Source organism: Ciconia boyciana, chromosome 2, assembly GCF_034638445.1.
Source record: "Ciconia boyciana chromosome 2, ASM3463844v1, whole genome shotgun sequence".
Classification (NCBI taxonomy): Eukaryota; Metazoa; Chordata; class Aves; order Ciconiiformes; family Ciconiidae; genus Ciconia; species Ciconia boyciana.
Genome location: NC_132935.1, coordinates 117705216 through 117726437, shown reverse-complemented (window position 1 = coordinate 117726437; position 21222 = coordinate 117705216). Strand labels below are relative to the sequence as shown.

General features: G+C 36.2%; 1 protein-coding gene across 4 annotated transcripts in view; it reads left to right on the top strand.

The window, feature by feature from the left end:
- Nucleotides 1-21222, top strand: part of PDCD6IP (programmed cell death 6 interacting protein) — a 35517-nt gene that overhangs the window by 1049 nt on the left and 13246 nt on the right. For 2 of the 4 annotated variants that reach the window (XM_072853716.1, XM_072853715.1), the window contains exons 2-8: nucleotides 6124-6178; nucleotides 7956-8025; nucleotides 11395-11522; nucleotides 12118-12271; nucleotides 15460-15560; nucleotides 18042-18173; nucleotides 20559-20781. In XM_072853716.1, coding sequence (XP_072709817.1) covers nucleotides 6124-6178; nucleotides 7956-8025; nucleotides 11395-11522; nucleotides 12118-12271; nucleotides 15460-15560; nucleotides 18042-18173; nucleotides 20559-20781 — 863 coding nt within the window. The remainder of the gene's footprint in view (nucleotides 1-6123; nucleotides 6179-7955; nucleotides 8026-11394; nucleotides 11523-12117; nucleotides 12272-15459; nucleotides 15561-18041; nucleotides 18174-20558; nucleotides 20782-21222) is intronic. The other 2 variants (XM_072853718.1, XM_072853717.1) reach the window with 1 other exon arrangement.

Sequence of the window (21222 nt, the reverse complement as noted above, 5' to 3'; positions counted from 1 at the left end):
TGTGTTTAGCAGCTTTTTAATGTATTTGCAAAGTCACATCCTTATTTTCTACTTAACACACTTAGTTTGCTATCAGAAAGTTTATTGGTACCTCTGTTGTGCTAGAATTATCATAGGTTAGATAAGCAAAAGATTAATCTGTGCCTTCTGCCCGGTAAACTGCGTCAAGCTTGCATAAAGCTTGCTTTTTAACTGCTCCATCACCTACAAAACCACTCACTCTTTCCTGTCTCTAGAACATTTATGGATTGCAGGATTGACTTACTGTGGTAATCTTGTTGTTCTGTTTCTCTATGTTGGAAACACTTTGAGCCCATTTATTTGTAGCTCATCTAGTCACTGTGATTCATTCACTAGGTTAATACTAGGTACACACTTCTACACTTCTCTTTGCAAAGCTGGGGTCAAAGATTTGCAGTACCAGAATATGAGTTTTTTGCATAGTGGCAGCAAGGTTTTTTGTTTTGTTTTGTTTTAAAGAAGGAAAAAAGATAGAGGGATTTTCTAGTGTAGGGAGAAATTATACTTGTAGACATGACACATTTCTGTAGTATCATGAACAAGTACAAATATATTTGATGTTCACTAGAATTTATTACTTAAAGAGGAATGGAAAGCAAACAAGCAACTTATTAAAAAGAAGGCATTTGTAAAATGAGTTACTGGTGTTTTTTGAGCTTATCAACCTTTCACTGGGTGTTTGGGCTATACAAGTGATGACTATACTGATCATGTTTTACAGTGTCTTTGTAGTTCCCTGCTCTATTCCTGTTTATTACTGCATATGCCTTTTGAAGGTACTATTGTGTATACCTTTTGAAGGTCAGGGAAATAATGAGCGTCTATGAACTGAAAGAGGGCCTTTGCTAGCCAAATTGAAAGGCATAGTATTATCTTCCCTTGAATGCTGGAATTGAGCTTCCTTTTCTGATGGTGCCAATCAGATTTGTGATTAGTTTCTATCTGAAATCCCTGTTTGGCCCAGCCACGTTATATGACTTCACCCTATCTAACAGCTGTACACTGCCAAAAGAAAGCCCTCTCTTCAGTTCTGGTCCTTCTCTTACGCCATTTCTGGAAGGCAAAAGGTGTACATGCCGTTCTGACAGGTGAGCAACTTGAATGAGTTCAGTGGAAGGTCAGATGAGTATGAGGACTGGCGCAAAAGAGGATAAAAGTAGTGTTGCTTGAAAGCCAAGGGGCTGAGCAGGACCTCCCTCTTTTAGTGCTAGTAGGTCATTAAATTAATTCAAGCCATAGTATGCAACTTCACTTCAGGTTTTCTCTCAGAATAATGAAGGGAAACCACTTGTGATTGCATAATGACCAGTTTTCCTTTTGAGTCAATTCCACATGCAGTGATCTGTTTTCTTTGCTATTGATCAGTGATCAGCAGATGACTTCGGCTGGCCCAGGTGCTGTTGCACTTAGTCACGAGGTGTTGAATGTGGCTCTGCACTGGTGTCACCTTATGTGTGAACAAGAAGTGATATCCCTGCCACACAGAAGCTTCTCATAAAATACCTGCATTTTAGATTGTATCATTTGAGAATATTTGTTCCCTTTACAGAGGAAGTGAGATAAGGTGAAGGTCTGAATTAACTGTAAATTAGAGAAAATAAAACAATCATATATATGTTCTCCTCTCTCCCTAACAAGTTATGAGTGGTTTGTCCCTGTCTGACCATTTATATTCATTACAGTTACTGGAAAATAACTTTGTTCTTATTCCGTAAGAATATTCTGGCATATATTCTGTTGATATTCTGTAAGGAGCAGTTACTTTAAAAAGTCAGACTGTCTGCACACCCAGAAGTTTGAAGTATCCAGCTGAGCTTATGATTGAAAGAGCACAACCATCTTAGTGCCTTGCATTTCCTCTGAAAATTCACTTCCCTCTCCAACTTCCAATATTTTCCTGTGGCTATTTGAGTTGTACTCAGTCTTACGTTTAAGTAACAACTTTAGCAAGATTTTCGTTGAAGTTGGAGTTTAAAACTGGTTTGTTAGTGAAGTAATGTTGGAAGAGCTAATTACAATGTGGATACCCTTTGCATACATTTACTTCTTTGCGGCTTTTTATAGACCGTAATACCTAGTAGAGCACTGTAGACCGTTTAACTGTTAAGAAATGAGGGCTTAATCTTCTGCTAATTAATCTAGGATTTGCCCACGGTTTTGTAATCTGTAGAAGCCTTGTTTTGCTGAGTAGTTACTGCAGAATTTTTTCTTTTATGGAAGAAATGAACTCAGTTGCAGCCCTATTTCCTAAGCAAACACTGATCAGTAAAGCTTTGAAAGTGCATGGTGCGCTGTTGTTTGACTGATGAACACAAATGCTTCCCTTAGAGAAGTACTTGAGGTACCCACTGAAAAGGGGCACAGTGTAACTGGGAAGGACCCCAGCCTGCTTCCAAGCTTTCTTTGTTTTCTGAGAATCTGAGTGCTCTGAAGGTGACGTAGGTGAACTTGGTACAGATGTTTCCCCTTAAATTCTGTCATAGCAGATTTGATTTGGTGTGGTGTTTTTTTTTCTTTTTTTTCTTCGGAGTGTAATTATAGCTTCGAGGGGTTCCTTGCTTCCTCTCTTAATATTAAAGATAGCCTGGACTTCATTTCCGTTTTCTGGAGGGATGGGGTGGTGGTGCGAGTTTAATTGGTTTAATTTTTCTAACAGCTCCTGCAGTTCTTTTAAAAAAAGAAAAGTGGGGGCGGGGGGGGAGGGAGAGGTGCGTGGTTTTATTTTGAATGGTCAAATTCTCTGGGGGCTGAAAGTTGCAGTTCTGGTTTCCAGCTGCAGTTCTTATCTAGAATAGTGAAGGCAGGTCTTGGTCTCATGTTCTTTTGAAGGAGACTTTTCTTTATGATTCTTTGAAGGAGGAACAGGATTTGAGGTTCTTAATGCAATACATATACTTATATTTTAATTCTAATTTAAACCTTGACTTCCAACTCATTTGACTGCTGTAACTCATTTTTACTAGCATTTAGGAGTGTGTAATGTCTGTTTTGGTGAAAGATTGCTGTACTTTGAGAACTAGATCTGTGTTGCTGACATCTGCCCTCCTGTTCATTGCTGTAGTTGGAACTCAGGCAGTTGATATGTTTGCATGGTTTTCTGTAGTTCATCACTCTGGCACAGCCAGACACACAACGCTCATCTGTGTTGTGCGGCAGCTTCTGTTCCTTGTGTCTTGATAGTGAGATTACTGTGAGTTTTGTTTTAAATGACACTGTCATCTTTACCCTCATCCTTCAACGTGTAACTGTCTTGTGCATCAGATGTAGCCATTCCTTTGATATTTATTTTCTTTGTACTGCTAGTTTACACTGTTCTGTGGTTAACATCTTCATTTACCATTTTATTTATATATGCTTAGTTTATATATACCATTATATTTTTATATGTTTAGCTACTGCTAAACAAAACTAAGTGATTTTATGTGGGGTTTTTTTGGTTTGCAGAGTTTTAAAAAGCTCTTAAATGTTGAGTAGAATTTCAAACTCTTTAATAAAAATAAATGACACCACATGCTTAAAATAGTAAAGACAATAGTAACATAAGTTCTGAACTTGTTTAAAACCAACCAGCCAAAAAGCCCTGTGGTGTTGGTATTCATTGATGTTAAATGCAGCAATGTGCACATTTGGGAGGAACATACACCTCCTTGGTTTATTTTCTTTTTCTTTGTGGTTCTGTTGATGTACAGAGAATAGTCTGTTTGCAGACTGCCAATGCTTAAGTGTGCCAGACTTCACAAGGCCATTTAACATGCTTTGCTTCTTGACTACCCTCGTGGCAGATGAGGACAGAGTAATCGTGGAATGTGGGAAGGCAACTTGGCTTTATTGGTGGCTTTTGGCTATCAAAATAAATTGAGGCAGGAGGAGACAGCGTGGAAAGTCTTTGTGATACTATGTGAAAACGACTGTGTTGAGACCAGCCGAAGGCAGTGAAGGAAGTACATGTAAATATATTGGTTGAAGTGATCTTCAGTGCTAGTACTGAACTAATTTTTGTACTGCTTGTATTAATCTGTATCAGTGAAACCGATTAGGTTAGGAAATGGGGGAAAAAAAGAAGTGTGATGGTGTGATAAATCAGACCAAACTTAAAACGATGAGAGAGCATCAACATGCAAAGCTGAATTTCTTTACTACAAAAGGGATGCTGTTCTGTACAATTTTTATAGATCAAGCCTTGGATGTAAAGTAACTTAAAAAAAAAAATTGTAACTAAACTATATTTAACTATTGCTTCCTTTCAAGTGGTATGTGCTTTCAAGGTATGGCTATCAAATGAAAGATGAAGAAAACAGACAAATGAAAATCTTTTACAGAAAATAAATATACATTATTTTAAAGCCAGTACCTTTTATGTGCTAGTTTCATAAATGTTGGAAGATATTAGTTACTGTACTATCACATAGTTTAAATTTATCAGACTCTGTTATTTGCCAATATTTTAGTTCTTTCTGAAAAACACCTTTGATTTATAAAGTTAAGTCTCTCAGTGGAGATATATTTGAAATCTGACTTCATAATGGCTGCTTTTGTACTAGCAACCTTAAGGCTGAAGTATGGTAAGAATAGAATAGAGATTCATAGATTTATGAGAAATAGTCAGAAAAATTGTCATTAGCTTTAAAATCCACATTAAGGTTTGTTTTTTGTGGTTTGTTTTTTTTAATGATACCTTTCACATACTTGTTAAGTTGTTAAAAGTAAGAATTAATCTTGATTAAACTGCTGTCACAGTAGACATCTGCAGACTTTTTTTTCTTTTACCTTAGGAGCAATTTCTCTCAACTCAATTATAAGTGGAAGTGCTGGGTTACTGTTGCAGATTAATGTAGCTTCCAATATGGTTTAGTATATTGTGTCTTAAATTGCAGTGGCTCAGTTGAAGCCAGAAACCTGTAGTATGATATACATTGACAGATATAATGCACTGAAGAATATGCTAACACTATTTTTATTGTTGTATATGACTTTTAAAAATGCTTCTTGAATTTTTAAACAAACATTTATTGCCTGCAGAACATAGGCCTTGTACGTTGCTTCATGTCTAGATCAATAGTGATTAATATTTAATAATGTAATATAAGGAAGCAGGAACAATATTAACCCTGTTTCACAGACTGTGAAACTCATTACTACAACGTGTTTTGTATATTGGGAATGTAAGTGGTTAAAAAAAGAATTTGACCAATATAATGTTGGGTCTATGTCCATGTGGCAAGTGCTACAGGAAGAGCATAGGAAACAGGCTTCACATGTGTGTTCTCAGCAGTTGGCAGTTTAAAGGTTTTCTGTTCTGCATCTAGCCTGTTGTGTTTAACAAGTGTAGGGTACAACTTAGGAAAACTTTGAATTGCTAACTGTTGCCTGGATAGATTGTGTGAGGGACTATGTTATACTTGCTATATTATCTTTCTGGCATTCTTTCCTAAATATCTTCCACTGTGAGTAGACAAAATATTGGCACAGAGAAACTTCTGGTTTTAATTCACTGTGACTACTACAATATACTCTAATGAAAACTAAGTTTACAACTAAAGAATTTTGTCAAGGATTAGGCTCTCCAGTTGATACTGTGCAAGGCAAATGGCACCTATTTCAAAGACACTGAATTTTAAACAGATGAGTCAGTAACTGTAGGGGAGTGGGATATAATGTTCAGATCAAGAGAAAGCAGTGTAGCTTGTTAATATTATGTTAAGTGCTGTACTTAATTTACTTTTGCAGCGTGACTTAATGTCTAATGTACTTTTTGTCTTCCTGTATGTATACAGGGACCTCTTCGCATGACAGTCTTTTCTAATCCACCCTCCATCAGAAAGTGGAATGGGTCAGCTTTGTCTGTGATACTCTTCTATTTCTGAGCAAGACAGGGTTTCCACATGGTCTGTGGAAGACTACCTCCTATTGAACTTGTTCCTCTACTGAAAAAAATCCCTTTAGGCAGAATTTCTGTCTGTCCTGCAAATCCTCCGTAGTTACAAATGAGCGTCACAACTTATTTGTGTGTGGGATTTTTGCACCCTTTTTCTTATGTGCCAGTGTAAGACACAACTCTTAATTTGATTTATCTAATAGCTGTTTCTTCCTTTTTTTTTGTAGATACTATGATCAGCTGTGTTCAATTGAACCAAAGTTTCCTTTCTCTGAAAATCAGGTAAGACGACTTATCAAACCATTAAACTGAATCATGGCACCGACGATGTATGACTTCCAATCCACTGTACCTAATCCACTAAACAGTACTTCTCTTGGGCAAGGCATTTAATGTCTTTGAGCCTTATTTTCCTCTTCTCTGTTTATTTTCTAGTCAGTGCTTACATAGCCTATATTGCAACGTCACCTCTAATGGCCATAATTGCCTTCGTTTTACAGATTCAGAAACGTTTAGACTTTGGCTAGTGGTCGCTGTGGTCTATGTCAGAAGGAGTTGTGCTGTGCTGATTCTTCTTCAACTCTCCTTTTTCCAAGAAGTCAATTTCATACTAAGTTGTAAAGGCTTTTAAAAATGTAATTTCTATGGGAAAACCTTTAGGAATGGGTGGAATATGATCTTTGTTTTTGAAGTAGAACAGAAGTTTCATTCACAACAGCTAGCAGAGTAAGCCCACTTAAGAGTTTACCACTTTATTCCTGTCTCTGCATCTACAAATTACATAATTTTTATATAGACATGGTGTTCATTAAGCTTTTTTTTCCTACCATATTTCTTTAGAATCCTGTCTCTAAGGAGAAATTCAGATTAACTCCTGCCTGTTGAAGTCTTCCTCAGGTGGAGATTGGAATAGATCTTTAGGCTTCTGTATTTTGGTGGAAAAAATGTAGATTCTATTTGTAAACGCATCCAAAGAAGACAGAATTTCCATTTCTTTCCTGATCAAATAATATTTAAATGGTAACGCTATGATTAAAATAAAAGGTTTCTTTCAGACTTAGAGATTATGAGTAAGGGAGTAGTTTTAATGCAGTTCAAGCTGATTTGAGTTTTGCATGTAGCTGCATTCACTTGTAGCCAAGAACTGTGCTTTGGTTTTTAGTGTGCAAATGTTTTGATATGGTGATCTGCAAACCCTGAGACATGGAAAACTGGAAAACTTTAGGAGCAAGTTCTGCAGATCTGTAAACTGTTCCATCAAAGGGAAGTAGTTGTCAGTGGAAGCAGCAATGAACAGCTGGGGACCAGAACTTCCTGAACTAGCATTGGTGTTAGAGGAAAATACATTAACGAACAGTACTGTGCTCTTTCTTAAGTTATTCTCCACAACCACTTTAAAATGAGGAATTTTGCTGTCTTTTCTGATCTGATACTAGTTGCCTACAACTAGTTTGATCAGCTGAATAAGGAATGAAGTTGTGGAACTTCAGAGCAGATTCTGTGAACTGTTTGCATTGTCTGTGAAATATAAGCTGGAAGTGTAATATAAAATACACTTTTACCTGCATTCTCTTTCCTGAGTGCATTTCCTGATAATAGCACTATTGAATTCACTCATAAAAATGAGTGAATTTCAGTATTACAAAACAGTTCCAAATATGCTAGTGATTTGGAACAGTGGAAACTGCCTGGTTGGGTGGTTTCCTTTAACTGTGACTCTACCTGACTGTCAGACTTCTTGGGAGAGGAATATCTTGGTTTGGAAATAAATTTATCTGTCACTCAGAATATGAGCAGAGCTGAAAGATTATTTTGAGAATTTCTGTCTTGTCTGCTTGAAATGTTTTGAGCCAAACTAACAGGAAGGAGAAAAGGTAGAATAATTTTTTTTAAATAACTCTTGTTGATTTTCTGAAACTTCCAGAATGTTTGTAATGTTACAAGTGAATTAAATGTTTTATGCAATTAGAATATAAAAGGATAAATATGTGAATTTGGGATATTTTCTGAAGATTTAATATTTAATTTTAAAGATTTTTTTTTTTTTCACAACTTTCAGGTCTGTGTAACATTTACATGGAAAGATGCTTTTGATAAAGGATCACTTTTTGGAGGATCTGCCAAACTGGGTATGTGAATGTACCAAAAGTGCAAGTATTAGTGATACTAAATTTTGAGAATATTTTTATATAGCTGAATTGTTAATAGTCTTTCTAGTATTCTCAACATATCTTTCAAATGAGTTCAACTACATTGGTAACAGATTAATCACTTCAGCATTGGTAATGAATAAATGGGCACCATACAAAGAATTTTTATGAAATTGAGATTTAATATTAGTTTTCCAGAAGCACAAATACATGTGCGGTCTGATAATAGTTGTGCTTTCTGCTCCTTGGACTGTTTCTGGGAGCAATCCCAGCTGTCATTAATCAAAATTGTTCAAGTTAACGTTAAGTTTCAGTAGTTGGTTTTTGGTATTCCAGCTCTTAGTGTTCTAAATGAATAAGATCCTCATGACATATGCTTGTGAGTGAGTGAGTCCCCTCCAGTAGAATAGAAGGGGAGTGATGGTAACTGGTTTCAGGAACCTGGTCTGTCATCTTTTGTTCAAGAGAATAGAAGGATCTGCCCGTACCCTGAAATGATTCTCCTGTCACTTCTTTTTAAAGCATTTTCATACAGATTTGAACACTTGGAAAGAAAAAAAAATTGTATTTGTTTCCTGCAAACATAAGGAGTTTGAGTCTGTGATTGGTTTCAGTCATATAGGGACAATTCTGCATTGCAAATTCAGGATCATTAAATGGATTTGGAACACTTGCCAATAGAGAAACTAAGACTAAATCCTTTTGAGTTAAGTGAGGAGCTCTTCAGTCATGTGTCATCATTCTTTAGTGTTTCTATTTATACCTAAGTGTTCATCATGACTAGCATTGCAAGATGACCATTGCAATTTTGAAGCTCCAGACAGAGCCTGAAAAAATGTTAGAGTACTTATTATCTTTTTAGGTTTTTTAAAGTTTTTGTGCCCTTTATATAGTTCTCTGTTAGCAAATACTGAAAGTCTTTGCAGTTTTTCATGTTCTGAATACATGTGCTAAAGTTGTGCTTGTGTGAACTATATGTGTAACAATACACCGCATTCCTATGCATAAGCAGGTGGTGTACACCTTTTCTTGCTTTATTTTCTAACTGTTCTAAGAAGTCCTTCTGGATAATTGGAGACCTTCCTGAAGTTGCTGTGTTTTTTCTCAGAATTTGGTTCGTTCTGTCTTCTTTGGGGCTAGCATTTCATGATGATTGAACCTGTTTCATAGTAAAGTTCAGAATATTTAATTATGATTTAAACATAGTCTGTGAATTGCCAGAGATTTGTAATAATTGTGAGAGAAAGAGTCCGTAATCATAACATTGATGATTACCTTGAGAATATGAATGAATGTGATGTTACAGCAGCTTGAGAAAGCTTGCTTGTCTGCAGGTTAATTATATACTAGTCTGTGAGGCAGATGGCCAGAGATTTATGCAGCAGTCCATGTGAAATATCAAAGAAATTCTTAACTGAGATGTGAGTAATGCTCAGTTAACAAACAATGGAATAAGTTTTATTTTGAAACTTTAAAGCAGATCTTAGTGGAAAGAAATTAACAAAAGGAGTCTTTTAGAATATATTTTTACAGTGCCGTATTGCAGATTATCCAGATGCTGCTCTCCAGATTAACTATAGCATGTGTGTATCTCTTTATTTCAGATGAGAATTAGCAGTGGGGTTTCTCAGTGTAAAGCAAAGTTTTCAGTTACTGAGGGAGCAAAATTTCTGTTGACTTCTAGGAGGAGGCAATCCTGTCTCCAGATGGAAGTTCAAAGTGTAACTCCTTTGACTTTCATGGGGGCAAGATGCAGGGGTGTGACTTGAGAGTTCTGGCTCTTGCTGTGGTGACAAACTGTTTTCTTCCCGTCTTCCCCTAAATCCCAAGTCTATATCACAGGGGTAGCTGACAGATACTGTGGCTGCTTGAAAAGTGACCCAGTTCACGGCATGCCATGTAATCTGAAATATGTTGGCTTAAGTTAATAGGTAGAGCTATAAACAGATGAGTCTGACGAAAATCTATATTGCTAAACAGCTGTTCTCACTGTAGTAAATCACACTCGAGATGCAGTCCAGAGTATAAAGTAATTCTGCATATAAAGCAATTTTGCACTTCAGAAACTTTAAAGCCATATTTTGTTTCCTTTCTTGTGTGTGTTTTAGTCTTTTGAATGATGTGGAAGTTGTACAAGATCTTTTTAGAAAAATTCTGGAAAATAAACTACAGAAGAGAGATGCTCTAGATAAATGACTATTATATTGATGAAATACAGTGACTGTGTAACTCGCTTTTCACTCAGGGAAACAAAATGGGAAAAATGGCATGTCAGATTTGTGGCTGCTTGTCTGAAAATTTAGTGCAGGTCAGGGAGTGCTAACATAGAAACTTGAGATATGTTAGATAATTATGTAGCTGTATAAGGAGGCTGGATGTTAATGAAATGAAACAAATGTGCCTCTCTAGTACCTTCATGTTTTAAGGATAACTTAGAAGTTGTACCTGGGTTTGTGAAATGGAAAATTCACTAGTTGAGTTTTCTGTATTCTCCAAGAGGAGTGTCTAGATGCTTTTTAACAGTAGTAGGAAACTAATATCTGCAGTCTTTAGATTTTCCAGCGCTTGCATATGGCCAATAACCTTTTGAAAGCAATTAATAGATTCAAAATGGTTCCTGTTCAGATACTACTGTTTCTAGAAGTGCGGGCTCCATCCTCTGGGACTATGAAGTACTACAGGAGTTGAGTCTGGACAGGCCACACTCCTGTCTAGTGAGCACAAGTTTTAATTAAGTAAATCCTTAGCTGTTTCAGTACGTGTATAACAAAGATATTTGTCAGCATTTTCAGTCTGAAACAATAGCTTTGAGAGGTGAAAAATTCCCTGCATTTCAATAGATAGTAAGACAGAGCATGTAAAAATCTTTGGCCTCAGTGAGAGAAGGGTAGTTAATATTACATTCAAGATGCAGTAAGAGCATGTAATTCGGCAGTTATTGCAAAGTGATTAATGCATGGAAATTCATATTTCAGATTATCCTTCAGTAATGCCTGTGTTTCTATATCTTCGGGAACCAAAAAGCTGCACACTAGTTAGAAAGACTTTCAAATTATTTTGTGTATTGTGTAGATTTTCATACTACTGCTTTTATGCTTTATGCCACTCTGTAGTTCCTCACATCAAAACATTTTGTGGAAGTACTAAATTAGACTATGTAAAGCCTTCAGAATGAAGATGACTGACTTTAAAAGTCCAGTATGATTGTGGTGTGTGCTTTTTTTTTTTGCTTGAAACTGTTGATATCTTTAAGTACAGATATAAGTTGTGTTGGCCTCATCTGTAGGATGCTAGTGTACTGAAGTTTATTTTCTCAACAGTATGGGTAACTGTCTGTCTTGATTGCAGCTCTGGCAAGTTTGGGGTATGAGAAGACCTGTGTTTTGTTCAACTGTGGAGCATTGGCAAGCCAGATTGCAGCAGAACAGAATCTAGATAACGATGAAGGACTGAAAGCTGCAGCTAAGCACTATCAGGTACAGAGGCTCCCTGCTTATGCTTAGGAATTCAGAATTATTAATCTTGGAACATCAAATAAGTATCTCAATTTTAAAGCTATATATACACATACATAAATATATATACACGTATTTTCCCCCTCTTAATTACAGAGGTGGATTGGCTAAGTACCTGGTCTTGGCTCATATTTACTCACCAGCTTTGAAGGATTTAATTACATACAGTTCCCCATACCCCTTCCCCCAAGTGTGTTGGTAACTAATAACCTTCAGCTTAAGATGTAATAATTTTAGCTAATATAAATTTTAGTTTTAACAAGTTATACAGGAATAATATCTTTCTTTCTTCTTTGTGGAATGCATTAAAATTTCCATGTTCTTATGTCATTAGGTGTAGCCAATATACCTTTACTTATAGTCCATCTTGATAAATGTCTCGGTGTAAGTGGCTTCAAGAACAAGAAGTCACAAGGAATCGTTTTCAGTGGCTAAACAATAAGTGGGAGACCATATACCAAAAAAGCTCTATTTTTTTTTAATTGTTGTATGTATTATATTTGTAAGAGAGCCTGTTTGGAAACATGAATGATAATATATTATTTTGTTTACTTAGTTTGCGAGTGGTGCTTTCCAACACATTAAAGACACAGTTTTGTCAGCCTTGAATCGAGAACCTACAGTGGACATCTCTCCAGACACAGTTGGAACCCTCAGTCTTATTATGTTAGCTCAAGCCCAAGAAGTCTTTTTTTTGAAAGCTACAAGAGGTATATCTTAATTTTTGGCTTGTATATTTATGTACTTATTACTAACTTCCACAAAAACTTAGAAGTGTTTTAAGTTATTAAGAGCTTGTAAAGGGCCTTTCAGAAGTTTTTATTTTTGCCTTTACTGATCCGCCCCCCCCCCCCCCCCCATGGTGGACGGTCATTAAACACAAACTAGAGGTGCCACTTCAGAATTTATCTAAGGTTCACCTGACAATGCAGTTGTCCCATTTGTCTTTCCTTTCTTTTTATGTCCAAAACCATTAGTCTTCATCTTTACAAAGGATTTTGCTGGTTTATATTTTTTCCTTTTCCCCCTTGAGAACAAAAGATGTTCTCTAAAAGAACTGAGAGTACTAGAAATGGTGCATAGGGGTTTTACCATTACTCCCTTCCTCCGCTGTCTGGGGAATGATTTCATGAGAATTTAGAAAGAAAGATATGACTGTGCTAGGAAACAAAGGAAATTTCATAAGAGTTTAGGGGAAACAAATTCTATTTGATCGCTCCTGTTTTTAAGAGAGGAACTCTTTGACCCAGTCTAACTTTGAGAATGCCCCGTTTATCTCGGGAAGTGAAATTCTGCAGGTAGAACAAAGAATTACATCCCTAACTGTTAAAGGCTGACTGTGAAATACTGATTCAGAGGCTGCATATTTTAATAAAACTATTAAAGAACATATGCTTCAAAGAATTTTCCTGTGGAACAGAACTATCTTTGGTACAGGATCTCTTACTCTTTGCTATTCTGCTCTTCTCTCTGTATTTACAAGAAATTGTGCATCTACAAATTACAGATACCTAAAAGAAGAACTAAGGACATAGGGGTCACATGTGATCGCCCACCAACTCCTTTCTCTCCCCATGTTGTTTGGAATGCAATGGGGGAAGGCGGATTATCTTAACTGGGATGTTTCTTCACAGGGAAGATCCCTGAAAATTCTTGTAGCCTTACTGCCTTTAGGAGAATCTCAATGAGAAACTATTGTCCTTCAGTGAACTGATAAATTATGTTTATGTTCTTTATCGTGCTGGTAGCACTATTTTAGTCTCTGGTTATTTGGATGTTGCTTTGAAAGAAATTTGTATAACATGCCTAAAACTTTTCTTCAGAGCAGGAGCAGACACTTAACTCATTTTGTATGGAAATAGATCTTTCTGTCACCTTCATGATTTCTTGTTATTCAAAACATGAAAAAGATAAAGTAAGGCTAATCCAAAACCCACATGTGCCCAGTGAACTGAAGATTTTTGTGACTACTCGCAACACCAGAAGTCTGCCAGTTTTAGAAGGGCAGTAAGGTTAATAATCACCTGACTATGGAGGCTGTAGATTTTGCCAGATGCAGAGAGGTTTCTTTCCCTGGGAGGAAAGACATTTTGTGAAGAATCACGTTTGACAACATGATTAACATCAGAAACCTATTTTTCAAGTGGAAATGTTTCAAAGTTTGATCTCAAAACTCAAATTTAGGTTCCTGCTGCATTGACTATTTACCTTACTTGCAATTTTCTGGTTTTTCTCTCATGTGAGACAGTCCATTTATCAGCTTACCTACTGATAATGTTACTTCTGATAGAACTGAATTTTTTCACAAGTTGAAAGAAAGTGGAAGTGTTTGGCAAAAACCAAATTGGTCAGTCAAATCTAACTCCACTGCATAACTTCAGATCAGTTCTTTAACTTCTGACCCTTTCTTAATGTTTTCTTTAAGTGTCTTTAAGTCTGCACGTGCTCGCTACTCCATCTCAAGGCTTGCATGGTAACTGCAATATTTTAAAGATACATGAGTGAAAACTAAAGCTTCTGATGGTGAAAGATCTATTCTGCGTTGTCTGCATGGACAAATGAGTCTCCCCTAACATTTCCTTTTTTAATAGAAATGTAGTTAATACACCAATATTTTTTATTTTCTTTTCTTCGAGTTTAAGCTCCATGAAGGAAGATGCAACTACCACACACTAGGTGGGGCTAGAAGGACAGTCTATTTAGATTTTATTTGTTTTGGTTTTATTAAATATTTAGTGCACTGGACAGAAACATTTTAGCAAAGAAGTTGCTAGATCTCATAAGCTCCTTTCTGTCCATTTATCATCTAAATCCTGTTCCACCGTGAAAAGATCTTTCTGGCATACCTTAAATGCATTTACTGCATAGAAGGTAAATGTATTACATCATAGCTCATGCCTGAAGTGTTGTAGATAAATGTGTGAATATGCTGGAATGAGCAGCCCACTTGGGAATTCTTTTGATTTAATTTTGGCAATTAAGTCTGTGAACTTCCTAATCTCCCCATACCCCCCACTCATGCTTATCAATCTGGCAGTACATAAAAATCACCTGAATCAGAGGATACTTGTTTGTAAGGGTAGCTGTTTAGAGTGGATGGCCAATGTTTGCATTGATTGCCTGCCTTCTTTTGGAAGGCTGAATTGCTAGTGCAGGCCAGAGGTGATTATAGAAGGGGATAAAGATAGATGCAGCATGTTTCTATTTTAACAGTTTTGGCTTCAGGAACAGGGTGAGGATGTGAGGGAGGGAATATCGTTGCCACTAGGCACATGCGGCTCTGATATGAAGTAGTGGATACCACTTGGAGGAACTGTGGTTATTTGTGTCTAGGAATGGCGTTTCTATACTCGCTGTAAGCTAACAGTGGTGTGGACTGCTATGAAAAGGACCAGTCCCTTCTCTTCTGTTGCACTTCTGCAAATTTTTTGAGTCCTGACATGGAGTTGAGTTAGAGAACAGATCCTACGGAAAATTAACTATTTTTTGCTAACTAGATTTTAGCTAAATTCTTTGACTATGGCTGCACAAATGCTTGTGCTGGCACAAGGGAAGGGCTGGGAACAAGCTGCTGGAGTTAGAGTGGGACTGCGGCTTTTATTGGCAGCTTGCCATTGGTCTGAGGTAAAGACCCTTAATCCTGCATAAATGCCAGCAGCTGCCAAAAGATTTCTTGTACAACTGACAGAACCTTCAGTGTTGTGATTGAAGTAGAAAATCTGGAAACTGCTGCTGGATGTCAAGAGAGAAGAATGGGATTCCACCTTTGAGCTATAATGTAAAGCTATACCCTTAGAATGCAGTTGCTGCTGTTTGGAGATGAAGTAATTTACCTGTTCGCTTGTAAAAACTGATGAGAATCATAATTGTTCTTTGTTTTTTTTCCCCCTCCCCCCAGATAAAATGAAAGATGGTATCATAGCTAAACTAGCTAATCAAGCTGCAGATTACTATGGTGATGCTTACAAACAATGTCAATATAAAGATACTTTGCCCAAGGTTAGTAACTCTCATGGAAATAATCGGGGATCTGCTGTTATTGTGAATAACTGTTATTGTTTACAGTGTACTTGATGAAATACACTTAACGTATCCTCAAGAAAAGCTGATGTTTTGCTACATTTAAGGGAAATGAACCTGTAATTTGAAAAACAGTGAAGAAGCTAGGATGCTAAAGATAGTGTGTCTTTTCTAAATAAGTAAAATCTTATTACATGAAGCGTGTTTACTTGCAACACATTTCATTTAAAGTGAACTTGAAATGTTTATGATGACATTTATGATAGCCTTCTTAGTACTTAATGCCTTACTAAATCTGTTTTTCAAACTAACACTTTCTAATGGGGCTTAATTGACTTCTAGTCTCAATGTTTTCATGTGAAATTTGCTTTAGTGTTGACAGCATGAATACAGTGGTACTGTTCACTTACCTGTTAATGAAAAACATGACTGGAAGTCATTGTGTGTCCTCTGTCCTTCTGCCTGCCTTCTCCTCTTCATCCACCCCAAAACAATCTTGATACTTGTAAATTATCTCAACTTAGTCTTGATTGTTCATTTGAGTGCTGTTGGTTTTGGAAGATGCAGAAGGATCTTTTTTTCATGCTCTTTGAATATATACTGTATAACAGGTACTTTAAAAATTAGCAGGTTTTCAATGTATCAAATATCAATTATGTTCAAATCATAAAACAGTAGAAAACCTTTTGTGAGTGTTATAAATGTGAAAGCTGGATAAGATATATTTACTTTTGATATGGTTGGACTCTTGAAATTTATATCTAGCGAAGTAGGAGATTTGTCTTCCATAGTGCTTTTTTGTGAATGTCCCTGGGAAGCATCCGTTGTTGCTAATTCATAGTTATTTTTCATTCATTAATAGTTTCAAAACTCTGAAATAACTATTCCAGCTTGCAGCGGTCAGTCTTCTTACAAATAAAATGTGAAATATACTAGATTTACTAAAAATACACTAGAAAACTTACTAAAAATATTTTTACCAGTGATAAATGGAAGTGGTTGATGTCTGGTCCTATAACTTAATATGCAATCTTAGTCAAATAATTGCCAAAGTATTTGCTGAAGGCACTTTTATTCCCTCTGGGGAAAAAAATCAGGTAATTTTTTTTCCCCTCTGGTTTCTAATGCAGAATAGAATCTTGATAATGATAGGAACTGTATGGGGTAAGGGCTGCTGTACTAAAGTAAAAGCATGCATTTTTATTCTTAAGCAATAAATTATACAAATGTCTTTGTAGGCCAGTCAGTGACTTTTTATATATATTTTTGAAAAAAAAGTTTTTCAAAGTTCAGTTGATACCTTGCTTGGCTGCAACTTGAAAGATTCTTTTATATATGCACATATTTCTTCTCACGCATTCTGTGGCATTTTACAATTTCTCACTTATTATGTTTATGATTGATTTCCGCAAGGCAATGAGATGTAATAAAGCCATTGCTTTGTCTTTTGTTGTTGTGGACCTTTCTTAGCCATAGATCTGCTCCCTGTTCCAGTTGCACAGTAATCTGTCAATCGATTATTTGAAAGAACGTAATAAGGTTTGCTGGTTCCATGAATTAACACCAGCTCTGAGAGCAGTTACATGTTTAGGAGTGTGAAATAGAGGTTGACTTGATGTGTCGGACTCCAGTTGCAAGGCCTCACAGACAGCTTTTTCTTCCAAATTTACCGTCTTTTTTTTTTTCCCCTCATCTCTGTGGAGGCAGCAAGTTTGCACAAATGTGAAGAAGCAGGTCTTTATATACTGAGGTCTTTAAAACATCACTCGGGTTTTCCAGTGCTCCTTGATTTAAGAAATAAAACAGTAAGGCCAAATCCTTGATCAGAGACCTTGCCTATACTGTGGGCTGCAGCATAATGTTTTCTTCATGTCTTGGTTGGTACTCCTGCAAAGATAAGTGCATTTATATAAAAGTCTAAAAATGACTTTTAAATTGCTTTCCATGTCAATAGTTATTGGTCCTCTTTACTTGTTCTTTGCTTTCATAACTTCAGAGTTACTTTCTTGGTAGGCCTGCTGCTGTTTTAAGTGTAATTGCTTTGTTAAACCTAAGAAAGGAAAAAAAAAGAAAAAAGAAAAAAGCCTGTCTTCTCCCCCTTCCCCATCTTTTCAGAATACTTTGTCTTGGCTTTGTCTTGGGGGCATTTGGGTGTGTTCTTGCAACTATCCTTTCTAATATATGCATGCATTTCTGATCCTTGAAGTAAATGTTGTGACTTCATGGCTTGAATGTAAATTGTAGTTCATCTAAAATAACAGACACTAAGAATTTTGGAACAACAGATTAAAAAAAAAAAAGACTGGATTAAATCCATGGAAAGTCACATGGTCTCTGACATTTACATAACCTATCTAAACCATTAATTGGGTGATTCTAATTTCCTTTTCTTCTTCCTTTTTCTTCCTGCATCCCATGTTGTCTGTGGTGGTTAATGTGGTTGGACTTTCCCCTGGTCAGTATTTTTATTTCCAGGAGGTGTTTCCTGTTCTGGCTGCAAAGCACTGCATTATGCAGGCCAATGCAGAATATCATCAATCTATCCTGGCAAAACAGCAGAAGAAATTTGGTGAAGAAATTGGGAGGTTACAGGTGGGTAACTTTTTTTTCTTCTCTGAAAAATATGGGGAAACTTTAAACACTGAAAAGCTAGCTCAGAGTTCTAAAATTCAAATAACTAAGAAACAAACTTACTAAAAAATTGCAGAGCATGTTTATCACATGAATCAAATTATTAGCAGCTGCAAAGGTGAGAGGGTATATCTGTAGCTTTTATAAAGATGTATTTTAATGAGTTTTGGGCAGTTTGATACTGCTTGACATGTTAAGCCTGTATCTTTGTTTGCATAGACTTCTTATCTCAATATAGCTAATGTAACAGATTTGTTAATAAATTTTCCAAAGTGAAGTTATTGAAAAAATCCCCAAAACATTAAAATTCTGCCTGGTCTATACCTAACTCCTTTCCTGCAATCCTGATTTAAATCTGAATCATTTTTGAAAAACATACAAACAGTTGTATTTTTAGTCTTTATAGTTTTTTGCCTCTATATCTGGTTTCTAGAGGGACTCAAATATAGATGTTGTAATGAGTAAGGTCTTCTTGTGTTATAAGTACAGTAGGGGAAAAAAAAGGCTAAAAATAACTACTTTCTTCAAGTCCCCTGGTCCTTGGGGGAAAAAAAAGAAAAAATAAAGTGCCGCTTCGACTGACTTTGTAGAATCCATGTGCAATATCTCTTTATTGATATGCAGGAGAGTTGAAGGACTTATATGAGACTATCATGTTGACATTTTGAAAGTTCTGATTATGCATTTATTGACTTGGTACGGGATGGAGCTTGAAACTTTTCTTCTGTGCTTGCGTGACAAAGAAGTGCCTATATGAACTTCTAATACCAAGTTGTTACATTATGACTACATTACTAGGTGATGGACGAAGTTTTATCTGTTGTTTATGCTTGAGTTTCAAATCTGCCTAGCAGACCTCCTTTTTCTAGGACTCTAGAAATAGAACATTAATGCCTTTTTTAAGTGCTCACCCTTGACAGGTCTGGCTATATCAAATTTACTATCATTGTTAAGTTGTATAGCAAATTAGTTTGTGACCATGATTTTTCTTCATGTTGTGTTACAGGAAGCATCCCTTCATGCTGAGTAGTTAGATTTTTTTTTCTTTAGTGAAGCCTGAGGGGAAATACTCCATTATTATTTATTTTAGCACTGCTTCATTAACAGCATGTAGTCAGAAATTAAAATCCTGTGTCATCTTATTTAATACATTTAGTACATTGAAACTTAAATCCTGTTCTCCATAGTTATTAAAATACTGCTTCCATAATTAATCTAAATTAGAGGTTTGGTATCTTTTTTTGATGAAGTTTTGAAAAATGCAGTTGCTATAAAGTAATACTCTCTTTTTATTTCACCTTTTAAAAAGCTAGAACAAAGATGGATTAAATTAGGGGGGAGATTAATGCAAATTCTTCCAAATTTAAAGTATATATGCACACCCCTGTTTCTTCTCTCATTTTCTGTTTCTGGCAAATGGTAGTTAGACTATAGTATTGTATCAAACCAAAACTACTGTTGTGTGATTTATGGCACAATAGAAAGTGGCAAAAAAATCTCGGCAAACTTCAAATATACTTCACTTCTAATGTAGCTCAGGTTCCACTCCACAATCCCAAGAACTTTGAGTTTTGGAGGAGTTGTGAGTTTATGTAAACCTCAACTGACACTGCTTCTTAGTATTTTGTTTTACACATTCACAACACAAATGTGATCAGGATGGAACAGATGCGATCAAAGGACAATGTTTTGTCTTGCATGTCTCCTGCAGTAAATTGGATGTAGGAAAACCAGATACCTCAGGGTTGCATGTAGGCTGAGCAGACAGAATTGAAGAGACAGCAGACCTTGTATTTTATTTTCATTTGCAGTAGGGTTCCAGCATAATTTCCGTAGCTTCTGAGCTCAAGGTTAGATGCATGTTAGTGGCAGATCTGAAGAGCAGGACTCGGGCCTCTCCCTTCATGAATGTAAGCAAGTGAGCAAGGTTTGAGAAACAATTTGTAGTACCTGCAAAAGCAAGCTGTGGGTTTCATGAAACAACATGAAAATGACATGGTGGCTTTTTTTTTTTTTGTGAATGGGTGTTTGAAGTGTTATTGCCTCTAACTCATGATCACTTCTTTTGGATTTTGGGGAGTCACAGTGAGACTACTGTGAGATATTAACTTGGTTAGTGGTTTGTGGGTTTTTTTTTTCAATGAACTATTTTAATGAGTAAAATCTCCTTTTTCCTTTTTGATACATAAGAGGAGAATATTTTCTTAAGGAAGTAATAATATTGATCATATGCATTGGCAGTAGTTACTTGGCTAACCGGGAAGCTCATCTGTTTTCTTAGGTATATATGAAAGGCAGAAAGAAAAGTTATTATTTTAATTTTAACTGTGTTTTAATTTTTTTTAGCATGCAGCAGACTTGGTGAAAACAGTGGCATCTCGTTATGATGAATATATAAATGTTAAAGATCTGGTTGACAAAATCAACCGTGCACTTACAGCTGCCAAAAAAGACAATGACTTCATTTACCATGACCGGGTTCCTGACCTGAAGGATTTGGAATCCATTGGAAAAGCCAGTCTTGTGAAGTCTACTCCAGTTGTTGTTCCCCTCAGTCAGAAATTCACTGGTAAGCGAAGTGTGTGGAGCACACAGGGTACTTGTTACCTTGTGAAACACATGGCCACCAAAGTTCATTTGTACCATGAAAAAGTAAATGTTTACTTTTGAATTGTATTAAGTGTACAGCAGTGTTTTTGAAAGTGCCATTTGTCTTTTCCAGTTTGTTGTTCTACTACTTGATGATAAAAAGTACTGGAAGAATAAACCACACGTAATGAAAATCATTATCTGCAATGTGCCCTTCTCTTAAAGATTTTCTCAGCAACTGTATTTTCTATATTAAACCAACCTTTTTAATTTCAGAAGGAACACTAGTATAAGAGAAAGGTATCAAATTGTACAATCTTAACTAACCTAGTTGCTGGACTTCCATAAAACTGAAAAATTTCAGTTTGTTGGCTGTACAGGGGAGTCCTGAAAAATAATCCTCTCTTCCCTTTCTCATTTT